At 41.2% G+C, this 13049-nt stretch overlaps 1 protein-coding gene across 4 annotated transcripts in view; it reads left to right on the top strand.

Annotated features, from left to right (window-relative positions):
* The window catches only part of COQ6 (coenzyme Q6, monooxygenase), a 16180-nt gene extending 7915 nt beyond the window's left edge, over nucleotides 1-8265 (top strand). For 2 of the 4 annotated variants that reach the window (XM_031025548.2, XM_006730944.3), the window contains 10 exons: nucleotides 588-646; nucleotides 947-1070; nucleotides 3510-3640; nucleotides 4310-4417; nucleotides 4509-4571; nucleotides 4944-5051; nucleotides 6702-6904; nucleotides 6984-7099; nucleotides 7250-7416; nucleotides 8139-8265. In XM_031025548.2, the coding sequence (XP_030881408.2) occupies nucleotides 588-646; nucleotides 947-1070; nucleotides 3510-3640; nucleotides 4310-4417; nucleotides 4509-4571; nucleotides 4944-5051; nucleotides 6702-6904; nucleotides 6984-7099; nucleotides 7250-7416; nucleotides 8139-8168 (1109 nt within the window). In that variant the 3' untranslated portion in view covers nucleotides 8169-8265. The remainder of the gene's footprint in view (nucleotides 1-587; nucleotides 647-946; nucleotides 1071-3509; nucleotides 3641-4309; nucleotides 4418-4508; nucleotides 4572-4943; nucleotides 5052-6701; nucleotides 6905-6983; nucleotides 7100-7249; nucleotides 7417-8138) is intronic. The other 2 variants (XM_081830250.1, XM_081830249.1) reach the window with 2 other exon arrangements.
* Nucleotides 8266-13049: the final 4784 nt, after the last annotated feature.

Here is a 13049-nt window from a genome sequence, read left to right as displayed (position 1 = left end):
TAATCTCTACATCCTCTGTGGGGCTCAAACTCACAGCCCCGAGATCAAGAGTTGCTATGCCCTTCTGACTGAGCCAGTCAGGCACCTCCCAAAAATAGTTTTTATCCAGAGAGTTTATAACTTCTGTAGGATGATGCAAAAATATGGGTTTGGTTTCCTTTTTTATTTTCCCTAACTTCAGTGTGATTTGGCGTTTTTAAAAAAAGTATTTGAGGGGGGCTGCAAGGGAGAGAGACAGAATCTCAAGCGGACTCTCCACTAAGTGCGGAGCCTGACACAGGGCTCAGTCTCCCAACCCTGAGATCATGACCTGAGCCAAAACCAAGAGTTGGATGCTTAACTGAGCCACGCAGATGCCCCAGATTTGGCTTGATTATGAAAGCTTGGTCCTTTTTACATGCTATATAATCTGAACTGGGGAACAGAGCAGCTTAACTCCTAATATCAAAGAAAGAAATGAGAGTATTTTTCTGTCCTTGGAGGACACTGAAAACAATCTCTTACTTCATAGGTTGGAGAGACAGAGCTGAGGAGGGACGTGCCCGGTGAGGTTGCTCTGGCCTATATATAGATCCTTTCTTTTGTAGGTTTTGGTGCCTGGGATCCCATCTGCAACATGAGATACAAAGCCTTTCGGCGAATGCAGGTGCCTCCTTTATCACTTCTGGCAAGATATCTTGGTTGTCCACATTCTTTTCTGTATCTTGGAATCCATAGTCTCCATATTTTATGTGAAAGCAGGAAGTTCCCGTTCAGTCTCAGTCTAAGGAAGTGGGGGGAAGCATTCTCAAGAGAATTTTCTTCTCACCTTCTGTCTCCTACCAGAGGAATTGACATTGTGATTTTTCTGCTTCTGTCACTTGGGGAAGGCAGTACTGTTTCTGATTAGAGCAAGACATTTCCTCTTCTTTGGGTTATAATACAAACTTTGCCTTTGTGTTTCCAGGTGTGGGATGCCTGCTCAGAGGCCCTGATAATGTTCGATAAGGATAATCTGGATGACATGGGCTATATAGTGGAGAATGATGTCATAATGTGCGCTCTCACGAAGCAGCTGGAGGCGGTGTCAGGTGAGGCACCCACCCTTTACATCTTCCATTCACACTGCAACGTGAATTGCTTTAGAATTTTTCTAGGACTTACTGGAAAAAGAATCCCTTTTACGGAGACTGAATATCCACCATAAAGAAACCCTCTGATGATTTGAGAAACAAGACAGAGGATCATAGGGGATGGGAGGGAAAAATGAAACAAGACAAAACCAGAGAGGGGGAAACCATTCAGGAAACAAACTGAGGGTTTCTGGAGTGGTCGGGGGTGAGAGGGATGGGGCGCTGGGTGATAGACATTGGGGAGGGTATGTGCTATGGTGAGCGCTGTGAATTGTGTAAGACTGATGAATCACAGACCTGCACCCCTGAAACAAATAATACATTATATGTTAATAAAAAAAATTTTTTTTCTCAAAGAAAGCATTAAAAAAAACCAAAAAGAAACCCTCTGATGCATATCGTAGGGTTTTTTCTTTTTTCCCAACAGTTTTATTCAGGTATAATTTACATACCATAAAATTCACCCATTTTAAGTGTACAATACAGTGACTTTTAGTGTTACTTACAGGGTTATGCCACTGTCACAATATCATTTTAGAACATTTCTGTCACCTCAAAAAGAAATCTTAGGTCCATTTACAGCCATTCCCCGTTCCCAACCCCAGTCCCTGGTACCACTGATCTACTTTTGGTTTCTCAGGATTTGCCTGTTCTGGACATTTCATAAAGATCGAATCATACACAATGTATTCTTTTGTGTCTACTTCTCTCACCTAACATATCTTTGATATTCACTCATGTTGTAGCCTGTATTAGTCCATTCTTTTTTATCGCCAAAGAGTATTCCATCGTGTGGATACACTACATTTTTTTATCCATTCATTAGTTGATGGACAGTTGGGTTGGTCCCACTTTTTGGCGATTGTGAATAATGCTATGAACACTTGTGTACACGTCTTTGTGGGGACATAGGTTTCATTTCTTCTGGGTGGATACTTAGGAGTAGACTTGCTGGGTCATGTTTTCTATGTTTAACATTTCCAGAAACTGCTGAACTTTTTCAAAGAGGCTGCACCGTTTCACTTTCCCAACAATACTATATAAGGGTTCCAGTTTCTCCACATCCTTGCCAACACTTATTTTTCCTTTTGTTTTTTTATAAGATCCATCCTAGTGACTGAAATGGTATCTTATTGCAGTTTTGATTGTATTTCCCATCTTTTCCTGTGCTTACTGCCATTTGGGGAAATGACTATTCAGAATCTTTTGCCCATTTAAAAACTGGATCGTCTTTTTCTTTTTCAGTTAAGAGTTCTTTATGTATTCTGAATATAAATTCCTTATCAGATATATGATATGCAAATTATCTCAGGGTGGTTCTAGTGAGAGAAAAACTGGAAGTAACTTAAATGCTTTCTGATATGGAATAGTAATTTATCCATGCAATGAACTTACATGCAACTTTTTTTTTTTTAAGATTTTATTTTTTTAAGTAATCTCTACACCCAACATGGAGCCCGAACTCACAACCCTGAGATCAAGAGTCCCATACTCTACCGACTGAGCCAGCCAGGCACCCCGCTTGTGTGCAACTTTTAAAGATAATTTAGACCTAATATTTAATCACTTAGAAACATATCCCATAACAAATTGGTGAAAAAAGTATGTGTCATATCCTACGTGTGCACACTCATCTATACACATAAGAAATATCTGGAAAGCTGTATGGAAAAGCTTTAACTGTAGTTGCCTCTGAATGGTATAATGAAGGGTGATTTTTCCATCCCTTAAATCTTTGTTGTTCAGACTTTACAGGCATATCATTTTTTTTTTTTTTTTTTTAAAGATTTTATCCATCCATTTGAGACAGAAAGAGAGACCACATGAGAGGGGGGAGGGTCAGAGGGAGAAGCAGGCTCCCCGCCGAGCAGGGAGCCCGATGCGGGACTTGATCCTGGGACGCCAGGATCATGACCTGAGCCGAAGGCAGTTGCTCAACCAACTGAGCCACCCAGGCGCCCCAGGCATATCATTTTTATGATCAGAAAAGTAAAATGATTTTCAGTGGCAAGAAAAATCTTAGGAAATCTAGAACTTTTTTGAGCCCCTGGGATTCCCACCCTGTTGATTCTGAAAGCACATGGAGTCACCTAGGCACAGAGTGAACCGAGAAGAGCAGGAGTGTGGGGGTGAGAAGAAAGAATCCCTGGTGTGGGCTGGTCACTCAGGGCTGAGTTTTATTTTGTTTTTGACACTGACTCATCCCTGTGGCTCTGTCATTCATCAGCTCTCAAACTATATAGCATTAGTTATTTTTTAGAGTTTACTTTCCTTGTTTAGGAGTAAACGATAAGAGACAGCTGTCCTGAGAGCTCCCTTCGATTTAGTTATGGCTTTTTCCTCAGCCCATGTAGGCTGCCTTTCTGATGTTTTGTTTTCTCTCTTCTGACCTCCTAGACCGGGTGACAGTTCTCTACAGGAGCAGAGCACTCCGCTACACCTGGCCTTATCCGTTTACCATGGCAGACTCCAGCCCTTGGGTTCATATTACCCTAGGTGATGGCAGCACCCTCCAGACTAAATTGTTGGTAGTTGAAAATTCTTATTTTGCCAGGGGTCTTGCATATCCATAGCTTATTCTAGATTCTGTGGCCTTTCGTTTTAGGTTTAAGCTATAATTTTTGGCAAAACTTTTGGTTATAAGGACCAGTAACCACTCAGGCCAACTCAAGTTAAGATGGTCTTGTAAATCCTGTATAGGAAGCAATCTCCTGGATCATCTTAGGTCTTGAAAGAAAAGGGACACAGGAACAGGAACAGAAATTGAGGTGGTTCTTTCCCTCGCAGGAGTCCTGTAATCACTTCATCTCCTTGCATTTTCCCATGTCTCTCTCTCTCTTCACCAGCTTCCCCTTTTACCTGGCAGCCATTCCTAACCTTCCAGCAGGACTGTTAACTTCAGTGCCTGCCTTATTAGCTTCTAGTTCAAATACCAAGAGAGTTTGGCCAAGTTAACCTTTGGCTGGCACCTCATGGGGCAGATGTCCAGCTTTGGTCCAGTAGCTGACACTGGGGTCACCTATGTAAGGCTACCCCCTCCAGGGGCTATGAGTGAGGTGGGCATGATAAAAAGTTGCCTGCCACCGATGAGCTTGTGAACAGTTGGAACTAGAGAAAAGGAGGCAGAGACAAACTTCTGGAACAGTTTTACGTATTAAGAAGTTATAAGACTGAATCAGACTCTTGTTTCCATGCAGATTGGTGCAGATGGTTACAACTCAGGAGTGCGGCAGGCTGCTGGGATTCAGAATGTCAGCTGGAACTATGATCAGTCTGCTGTTGTGGCTACTCTGCATTTATCGGAGGTAAGATCCTGAGCCCACAATCTGGGGACCCTGCTTGTGTTTAGTGGGTACCAAGTACTTTTCGTGAGAACTCTTCCTTGCTGTATTGTAGGCCACAGAAAACAACGTAGCTTGGCAGAGATTTCTTCCCTCTGGGCCCATTGCTTTGCTCCCGGTAAGTCCTTCTAGCTAGTCAGCTTAAACATACCCGGCCTTCCTCTCTTAGGGCTTCACTTTCTTTCAAACTTTTTCTGGTTTCTAGGGCATATGCCCAGGCTAACTTTGTTTCCCCCCTTACTTCCTTTATCCTTGAGAGCTCCTAAGAACAGAAGTCTTGCCCTTAGTATTGATGTTCTTTTTTTTTTAGAGAGAGCGTGTGTGCTTGCAAGTGTGGGGAGGGGCAGAGGAAGAGAATCTCAAGCCGGCTCCTTGCTGAGCACAGAGCCCCACATGGGGCTCAGTCTCCTGGCCCTGAGATCATGACCTGAGCCGAAATTAACGTACTGAGCCACCCAGGCGCCCCAGTATTGATGTTCTTTTGACACAGCTCTCAGATACCTTGAGTTCCTTGGTTTGGTCCACATCCCATGACCATGCAGCAGAGCTCGTCAGCATGGATGAGGAAAAGTTTGTGGATACCATTAACTCTGCCTTCGTGAGTATGAGCTTGTCCAGGTGATGCTATGTTGCAGCGGAGATACAGAAAGGTGGTTTTGATGAAGGAAAAAGGAATAACCAACCAGTGGCCCCTTTGTAACTATAGGGTTTGATCTGGGCTACATGGAAGGGAGGACATTCAGAGAAATGGAAAACAATGGAAATTACTAACTTCCGTGCTTTTTTGAGGGTTGTGGGCTGCTGTTGAGCTGACTGAAATAGCTGTCTGGGCAGTGGTTCTCATTGGCCTTTTTTTTTTTTTTGAATCTGTAATGCTTGGCTAATTTTGAATAGCTGTACTAGGTTTGAAGTACCTGAACCTTTGAAGCCTGATTCATTAGAAGCGTTCTGAGAGGAGCTGAGCGCATTTTAGCAGGGAGCTTAAGAGAAAGTTTTGTAGACGGACATGGGTTCAGTAGTGCTTGTGCCTGTTAATCTCCTAGAAAATGGAGATCGTATCACCAGCCTCTCAGGGTTTAATAACAGTAATAATAAAAGTCTAAAAACTTTCAAAATGAGAGAACTGATATAAGATGCTTGGAGCACACCTAGTACATCAGGTGCTCAACAAATGCAGTGATTATTCTGGAGTAGACACAGCCTTTAATAATATTGGCACCAGTAATTTCGGAGCTTAAACACATATATCTAAATTCACTAATAGTAATAATCAGTAAGATTTACTGAACGTTTACTGTGTGCCACGTGCAGGTGAAGAGTTGTACCTGTATGTATTTAATGCAGTGAACCATCGAGGAGGGTATTCTTATGCTCATTTAGAGCTCAGTTACTTGCCCAAGGTCATAGAGCTAGCGGTAAAGCCGGCTTTGGAAATGAGGCTGGCCCTTGAACCTGTGGTTTTAACCACCAAACTCTGCTGCCTCGCTGGTGACTTCACAGTCATTTATACTGAGGAACTTAGGCGTCCCTGCTCTGGAGTAGCAACAGGAGTGAGAGGAACTGGACATATTGAAGTGGCTTCCAAGGTAAATGGTAACTGCTGCCTCTCTGGTCATGTAGCATGTATTCCTGCCACAGGCTTTTGCAGTGCATTCATTTAGCAACAATCACACGTGCCTTCTAGGTACAAGAGTCTGGAGGTAGACAGATGAGACACAGTCCCTGCTTTCAGGAAGCTCACAGTCAAGTGAGGGAGAAAGCTACTTAAGCAACAATTGGTAAAAGTATTCATAGGATGTTAACGGAAGCATGGAGGAGGAAAACACACAGTGGAGGGCTTAGAGGGAGGTTCACAGCTTCTGGATGTTTCTAAGGGGTCATCGGGGTGAATTAGAAGGACATTCTAAGCAGAAGGAGGAATGCCAGGGGCAAGAGGATGTTGTAGAATGAGCTACACTGTGGCTACTGTATGGTTTTTGAGGGTTAAGGGAAGTGAAAGGTGGAAGTTCACAGGTAGGCAGGGGCAGCTCAGGAGCAGTTTGGCTTGATCCTAAAACCTATGGGGAAGGACAGGAAGTTGTGTTTTCCATTTGTTTAAGGGGCTTGTCACCTGTGGTCTGGATCAGTTTAGGCATGTTAGGTACTATTAACACTTGGCTTTAGTGATAAAATGGGTTTCCTTGCTGATTTTTAAAATCCCCTGTTAATCACTGATGAATTTCTGCTCTTTGTGGCTGATGCTGCTCAGTGGAGCGATGCTAACCACACAGACTTCATCGACTCGGCCGGCACCATGCTGCAATACGCTGTTGGCTTTCTGCAGCCCACTAAGGTCTCAGCTCGCCAGATGCCCCCAAGTGTTGCCGGAGTGGACGCCAAAAGTCGAGTGCTGTTTCCACTTGGGTTGGGACATGCTGCCGAGTATGTCCGGCCGCGGCTGGCACTCATCGGGTAAGATGACAACAGAGCAGGGCCGCACTCTTCTTACTTGGCTGCAGGTGGCCACACCTGAACTCTGCTTGCTTCTTAGGGATGCAGCCCACAGAGTCCATCCACTTGCAGGACAAGGTGTCAACATGGGCTTTGGGGATGTCTCCAGCTTGGTCCATCACCTCAGTGCTGCAGCCTTCAATGGGAAGGACTTAGGTAAGGGTTCAGGTACTTCAGAGAAGTAGCCAGAGGTCATGTAGTCAGGGAAGGGCAGGACCCCAGTGTGGTAGACATCAGTGTGTCTGGCTTGCTAGGAAACAACTTCACTATAAGATTAGGGATTTATACCTTTCCTCCTTCCTCTAGGCTCCATGAGCCATCTCGCAGGTTACGAAACAGATCGACAGCGTCACAACACTGCTCTTCTGGCTGCTACTGACCTACTGAAAAGGCTCTATTCCACCAGTGCCACGCCGCTGGTGCTGCTCCGGACATGGGGCTTGCAGGCCACAAATGCAGTATCTCCACTCAAAGTAAGGTCACTCACGGCTCTCCAGGAGTTGCTCGCTGAGGAAGCATTTTGCCAATGACTCTTAATTTCTTTGAATTTATTTTCTTGGCTGTAAAATTACCTTTTTATGAATACCTCCCTCATTGGTTATGAGCAAAAAAGTCCTTGCTGGGCTCGTGGGTGCTAGAGCCCACATCTAAGCAGTAACTTTACATGAGGAAGGGCTTAAAATAGTGAATAGGAACTTTTAAAGATAAAGATGCTTTAGGGGCAGCTGGGTGGTTCAGTTGGTTAAAGCATCTGACTCTTGATTTCAGCTCAGGTCATGATCTCAGGGTCGTGAGATTGAGCCCTGCATCGGGCTGTGCACTCAGTGCCGTCTGCTGGTCTCTCTGTTTCTCAAATAAATAAATAGTCTTAAAAAAAAAATGCTTTAAACTCCTTTTGCTGCTTGGTCAGCTTCTTTCCTGAGAACTTCCATCTAAAGACACTTTGGAGGAACTCTTGAGAGGAGCATCTGTCTGAGACTTCTGCTGAGTTTTTGCTTTAATCACTTTGGGTATTTTATTTTTAAGTAGGCTCCACTCCCAGCACGGAGCCTTGAACTCATAACCAGATACCTAGACCTGGATGCTTAACCAACTGAGCCGCCCAGGCACCCCTGTATATTTTAAAATGTTTTCTTCACTTGCCCTCACACCTTACAGTGTCAAGTATCATTCATTCTATTTCCTTTTTCTCCAGGAACAGATTATGGCCTTTGCAAGCAAATGAATGCTCCTCTTTTGGACATTCTGTCGAAGAAAAAGGACATCTTTTCTCAAGACCATCACATATTTTCAAGATTTAATAAATTTGCTTTACATTAGAATTCTCTAGTCTCTTTTTCTCCTCTGTTTAATGGGCCTGTGGAGCCCAAATAATGAGTGATAGATAATTTGCTGTGAGGAGGGCCTATTAATTAAGCCAACAAAAAACCCCGAAGGAAGACTATTATTTGGTTGAAAAGACTTTTTATTACTAAAAGAAAAATTGCTAAGGTGCTGTCTTGTTCATTTTTGAGGGAGGATTTATAAAAGAAGATTTCTAAAATTAAGTTGCTATCAACTTAAAACAGACTGCTATTTACATAGCATATTTTATGTGAACCTCATGGTAACCACAAGGGGAAAATATAGTAAGTACACAAAAGAAAATGAGAAAGGAATCTGAACATAACACTAAAGAAAGCCATCAAACCACAAGGGAATAGTGAAAGAGAAGAACAGAGACTACATGAACAGAAAACAATAACAAAATGTCAATCAGTATATACCTACCAATAACTACTTTAAATGAAAATGGACTAAATTTGCCAATCAAAAGACATAGAGTGGTTGCGTGGATAAAAAAACAACACACATCTACGTACTGCCTACAAGAGATACTTCAGAAGGACATACCCAGACTGAAATTGGAAGGGACAGAAAAAGATATTCCATGGAAATGAAAAGAAAGCTGGATTAGCTATACTCCAATTAGACTTTAAAACAAAGACTGTAATAAAAGACAGGGACATTACATATGATAAAGGGGTCAAGCTAGCAAGAAAGTACATTTATAAATATACGTGCACCCAATGTAGGAACACCAAAATATATAGAGGAGATACTAACAAATCTAAAGGGAGATACTGAAAGCAATATGGTTAATAGTAGAAGACTTTAATATCCCACTCTCATCAATGGATAATTCATCCAGACAAAAGAATCAATATAGAAACACTGGACTTAACACATTAGACCACATGGATGTGACAGACATACTGAGAATATTTCATCTAAAAGCAGAATACATATTCTTCTCAACTGTACATAGAATATCCTCCAGAATAAATCCCGTTAGGCCAAAAATGAAGTCTCAATAAATTAAAATGGAAATCCTATCAAGCATCTCTGGTATAAAACTAGACCACAGTGGTAGGAAACTAGAAATTAATTACAAGAAAATGGGGAAAAGCACAGATATGAGATTAAATAACATGCTACTGAACAACCAATGTGTCATCAAAGAAATCAAAGAAATAAAAAGATACCTAGAGACAAATGAAAACTGAAATAGGACACCAAAATACATGGGATGTAGCAAAAGCAGTTCGAAGAGGGAAGTTCACAGCAATACATGCTTACCTCAAGAAACAAGGAAAATCTCAGACTGATAGCGTAACTTTACACCTAAAGGAACTTTCTAGAAAAAGAACAAAGCCTCAGATTAGAAGGTAGATTAGAGCAGAAACAGACAAAAGACAATAAAAAAGATCAATGAAACTAGAGCTGGTTCTTTGAAAAGATAAAATCTACAAACCTTTAGCAGACTAACCAAGAAAAAACAAGAGCAGACTCAAAATCAGAAATGAAAGAGAAGTACTTATAACTGATACCACAGAAATCCAAAGGATCCTAAGAGACTACTGTGAACAATTACATGCCAATGAGCTGGACAACCTAGAAGAAGTGAATAAGTTCCTAGAAACCTACAATCTTCCAAAACAATCATGAAGAAACAAAGTATGAATAGACTGACTACTAATAAGGAGGTTTGAAACAGTAAATTAAAAACTTCCCAATAAGCCAAAGTCCAAGAACAGCTTCACTGGTGAAATTCTACCAAACTTTCAAGGAAGATTTAATACCTATCAAACTCTTTCAAAGAGGAGGAATAGTTTTCAAATGCATTTTACAAGGCCAGCATTACTCTAATAACCAAAACCAGGCAAAGACACCACAAAAAAAATTATAGGCCAATATCATTGATGAACATAGATGCAAAAGTCCTCAATAAAATATTAGCAAATCTAATCTAATGATACATTAAAAAGGATCATGTACCACAATCAAGTTACTCCAGGGATGCAAGGATAGTTCAATACATGGAAATCAATCAATGAGATACATTAACAGAAGGAAAGGTAAGTCATTTTATCATCTCAATAGATGTAGAAAAAGCATCTGACAAAACTGAATTTCCATTTATGTTAGAAATTCTCAACAAGGCGGGTACATTAGGGAATAGGGAATGTACCTTGACACAATACAGGCCATATATGACAATCCTATAGCTAACACCATAGTCAATGGTGCCAAGTTCAAAGCCTTTCATCTTAACAGGAACAAGACAAGAATGCCCATTCCCGCCTCTGTACTGGAAGTCCCAGCTACAGAAATCAGGCAAGAAAGAGAAATAAAAAGCAGCCAAATCAGAAAGGAAGAAGTAAAACTCACTATTTGCAGATGACATGATACCATATACAGAAAACCCTAAAGACTCCATCAAAAAACTGTTAGAACTAAAAAATAAATTCAGTAAAGTTACAGGATAATAAAATTAATACACAGAAGGGGCGCCTTGGGTGGCTCAGTTGGTTAAGCGACTGCCTTCGGCTCAGGTCATGATCCTGGAGTCCCGGGATCGAGTCCCGCATCGGGCTCCCTGCTCAGCAGGGAGTCTGCTTCTCCCTCTGACCCTCCCCCCTCTCATGCTCTCTATCTCATTCTCTCAAATAAATAAATAAAATCTTTAAAAAAAAAATTAATACACAGAAATCAGTGGTGTTTCTAAACACTTAAGAACAAAGCCTCAGAAAGAAGTTAAGAAAACAATTCCATTAAAAAGAAAAGAATTCCATTTACAATCGCAGCACAAAGAAGAAAATAGCTACGAATAAATTTAATCAAGGAGGTGAAAGAGCTGGGCACTTAAACTGCAAGACACTGATGAAAGGAATTGAAGACACAAATAAATGGAAAGCTAGTCTGTGCTTATGGATTGGAAGAATTAATATTAAAAACTCCACACTACCCAAAGCAATCTCCAGATTCAATGCAGTAGCTCTCAAAATTTCAACAGCATACTTCACAGAATTAGAACAAATAATTATAAAATTTGTATGGAACCACAAAAAATCCCGAATAGCCAAAGCAATCTTGAGAAAGAAGGACAAGGCAGGAAATATGCTCCCTAATTTCAAACTATACTACAAAGCTGTAGTAATCAAAACCGTATGCTCTGTGTACAAAAACAGACACAGAGATTAAATGGAACAGAACTGAGAGTCCAGAAATAAACCCACACATACCTGGGCAATTAATCTACCACAAAGAAGCCAAAGAACACATGTAATGCAGAAAAGTCAGTTTCACTTATATGGGGAATCTCAACAAAAGGACAAACAAAATTATGGGGCTCCTGGGTGGCTCAGTCGTTAAGCGTCTGCCTTCGGCTCGGGTCATGATCCCAGGGTCCTGGGATCGAGCCCCGCGTCAGGCTCCCTGTTCAGCGGGAAGCCTGCTTCTCCCTCTCCCACTCCCCCTGCTTGTGTTCCTTCTCTCACTTTGTCTCTCTCTGTCAAATAAAATCTTAAAAACAAAAACAAAAACAAAAAAAACTTTAAAAGGACAAAATTTTAAAAAAACCATAGAAAACAGACTAGTGGTTACCAGAGGAAGTCAACTGTATGGTGTCTAGATTTGTGGTGGTGGTCACTTTGTAGTGTATACAGATGTTAAATTATAAAGCTGTACACCAGAAACTTATATAATAAAGATTTATGTAATTCTTCTTAATGCTGGTCATAAATTTACACAACTGCTTTCTAATGATAAAAATTAAAAATACCCAATTCATACATTTTGGTTAGAATTGCTGTTTTAAAATTCCTAATGCAATGCAAATGAAACATAAATTACTTTAACCTTTGTTAAAGGTGCACACCGGACTTTCTGGAAAGAAAAAATCTTATTAGTTATTTCCTTATCACAACACCAGATTTCAATTTTATTTATGGTTTCTCTCTGGGACACCACTGTCTGTTCAGTAATAAAACAATAAATAAATTAATTGCACAGGTCTGACAAAAGGAACCAGATCAAAAAGGAAATTCAATTAGCAGCAGAATCTGTTCATGTTTGGTTGCAGACTGGTGGCTGACTTGCAGGGGAAGGGGTGTCTTGATTTTGAAAAACCTTACTTCATAGTACCAGAGAATCCTTTTAAAGAGAACTGTGCATCCCCTGGATTTGTACACTGTAAAAAATACCTTGCTGATTTGAAGAAGAATGAGAAGAAACAGTCTGCTTTTGAACCAAACTAAGCTACTCTTAGAATAATTTTTGAAGGCATGAGAAATTTGCTACCACAGGGGGAGCTTTACAGGCAAATGCAGAACATTTTTAAGATACTAAAAAGTGACAGTCACGAACCTTCCTGGGATCTCAGGAAAAATGTGCCCAGAATGGAACAGGACAGTTACTGTGAAAAGCCATGTGAGTACAGGCAGAGCCCAGAAAGGTCCCTGTAGGGAAAAAAGGTCATCTTTAACAAAAAATGGAAAGGTAGCCCACCCAGGTAGGGAGAACATGGACTCCACAAGTATGCAAACCAAATCACGCAAGACAGGAAGAATTTTAAGGCACACCTTGCAAGGACCTCCACAACCCATGGAGGATGTTCTTCATATGATGGTGATGGTAACAAACACAGAACATCCACTCTGTGCCACGCCATGTCCTTAGTATTAGAAATATTATAAACACATTTACAGAAAGGAAACAACCAGCAGTATTAGATTCTGTAGGACCCCTTAATAAGAGGCCCAAAAGGTACACTAAGGGGCAGTAA

Source organism: Leptonychotes weddellii, chromosome 9, assembly GCF_054177405.1.
Source record: "Leptonychotes weddellii isolate Sample4059 chromosome 9, ASM5417740v2, whole genome shotgun sequence".
NCBI classification, from domain to species: domain Eukaryota; kingdom Metazoa; phylum Chordata; class Mammalia; order Carnivora; family Phocidae; genus Leptonychotes; species Leptonychotes weddellii.
The sequence above is the reverse complement of the archived record's forward strand: the minus strand, read 5'-3'. Positions and strand labels throughout refer to the sequence as shown.